Raw genomic sequence first — 2,071 nt, 5'->3', positions numbered from 1 at the left:
ACTTCCCTATTTGTTATTGTTCACACTCTATTAAACTTCCTTCTTTTTATTGTTCACACTCTACTAAACTTCCTTCTTGTTATTGTTAACACTCTACTAAACTTCCTTCTTGTTATTGTTAACACTCTACTAAACTCCCTTCTTGTTATTGTTCACACTCTACTAAACTTCCTTCTTGTTATTGTTCACACTCTACTAAACTGCCTTCTTGTTATTGTTCACAATCTACTAAACTTCCTTCTTGTTATTGTTCATACTCTGCTACACTTCCTTCTTCTTATTGTTCAAACTCAACTACACTTCCTTTTTGTTATTGTTCACATTCTGCTGCACTCCCATATTTGATATTGTTCACAATTCAGTAAACTTCTTTCTTGCTATTGTTCACACTCTGCTGCACTCCCCTATTTGTTATTGTTTACACTCTACTAAAATTCCTTCTTGTTATTGTTCACACTTTACTAAACTACTTTCTTGTTCACACTCTGCTACACTCCCCATTTTATTATTGTTCACACTCTGCTACACTCTTCTATTTGTTATTGTTTACACTCTACGAAAATTCCTTCTTGTTATTGTTCACACTTTATTAAACTCTTTTCTGGTTATTGGTCACACTTTGCTACACTACCCTGTCTATTATTGTTCACACTCTGCTGAACTCCCCTATTTATTATTGTTTACACTCTACTAAATTTTCTTCTTGTTATTGTTCACACTTTACTAAACTTCCTTCTTGTTATTGTTCACACTCTGCTGAACTCCCCTATTTATTATTGTTTACACTCTACTAAAATTCCTTCTTGTTATTGTTTACACTCTACTAAACTTCCTTCTTGTTATTGTTCACACTCTACTTAACTCCTTTCTTGTTATTGTTCAGACTCGGCTACACTTCCCTATTTGTTATTGTTCACACTCTATTAAACTTCCTTCTTTTTATTGTTCACACTCTACTAAACTTCCTTCTTGTTATTGTTAACACTCTACTAAACTTCCTTCTTGTTATTGTTAACACTCTACTAAACTCCCTTCTTGTTATTGTTCACACTCTACTAAACTTCCTTCTTGTTATTGTTCACACTCTACTAAACTGCCTTCTTGTTATTGTTCACGCTCTACTAAACTTCCTTCTTGTTATTGTTCATACTCTGCTACACTTCCTTCTTCTTATTGTTCAAACTCAACTACACTTCCTTTTTGTTATTGTTCACATTCTGCTGCACTCCCATATTTGATATTGTTCACAATTCAGTAAACTTCTTTCTTGCTATTGTTCACACTCTGCTGCACTCCCCTATTTGTTATTTTTTACACTCTACTAAAATTCCTTCTTGTTATTGTTCACACTTTACTAAACTACTTTCTTGTTCACACTCTGCTACACTCCCCATTTTATTATTGTTCACACTCTGCTACACTCTTCTATTTGTTATTGTTTACACTCTACTAAAATTCCTTCTTGTTATTGTTCACACTTTATTAAACTCTTTTCTGGTTATTGTTCACACTTTGCTACACTACCCTGTCTATTATTGTTCACACTCTGCTGAACTCCCCTATTTATTATTGTTTACACTCTACTAAATTTTCTTTTTGTTATTGTTCACACTTTACTAAACTTCCTTCTTGTTATTGTTCACACTCTGCTGAACTCCCCTATTTATTATTGTTTACACTCTACTAAAATTCCTTCTTGTTATTGTTTACACTCTACTAAACTTCCTTCTTGTTATTGTTCACACTCTACTTAACTCCTTTCTTGTTATTGTTCAGACTCGGCTACACTTCCCTATTTGTTATTGTTTACACTCTACTTAACTTACTTCTTGTCATTCTACACACTCTGCTACACTCCCCTATTTGTTATTTTTCACAAGCTGCCATACTCCCCTATTTGTTATTGTTTACACTCTACTAAAATTCCTTATTGTTATTGTTCACACTCTGCTACACTCCGCTATCTGTTATTGTTCAAACTCTGCTACACCCCCCTTTCTGCTATTGTTCACACTCTATTAAACATACTTCTTATTATTGTTCACTCTACTTAAATCTTGTATTTGTTATT

General features: G+C 33.3%; 1 protein-coding gene across 1 annotated transcript; it reads left to right on the top strand.

Annotated features, from left to right (window-relative positions):
* Nucleotides 1-911: 911 nt before the first annotated feature.
* Nucleotides 912-1,238, top strand: LOTGIDRAFT_141416 (hypothetical protein; the record flags this gene model as incomplete). The annotated part of the gene is made up of 1 exon (XM_009051220.1): nucleotides 912-1,238. A coding segment is annotated over one exon (327 nt), but the record flags the coding sequence as incomplete, so codon positions are not given.
* Between the last annotated feature and the right edge of the window lie 833 nt (nucleotides 1,239-2,071).

The sequence above is a fragment of the Lottia gigantea genome (assembly GCF_000327385.1).
Source record: "Lottia gigantea unplaced genomic scaffold LOTGIsca_161, whole genome shotgun sequence".
Lineage (NCBI taxonomy): Eukaryota > Metazoa > Mollusca > Gastropoda > Lottiidae > Lottia > Lottia gigantea.
The sequence above is the reverse complement of the archived record's forward strand: the minus strand, read 5'-3'. Positions and strand labels throughout refer to the sequence as shown.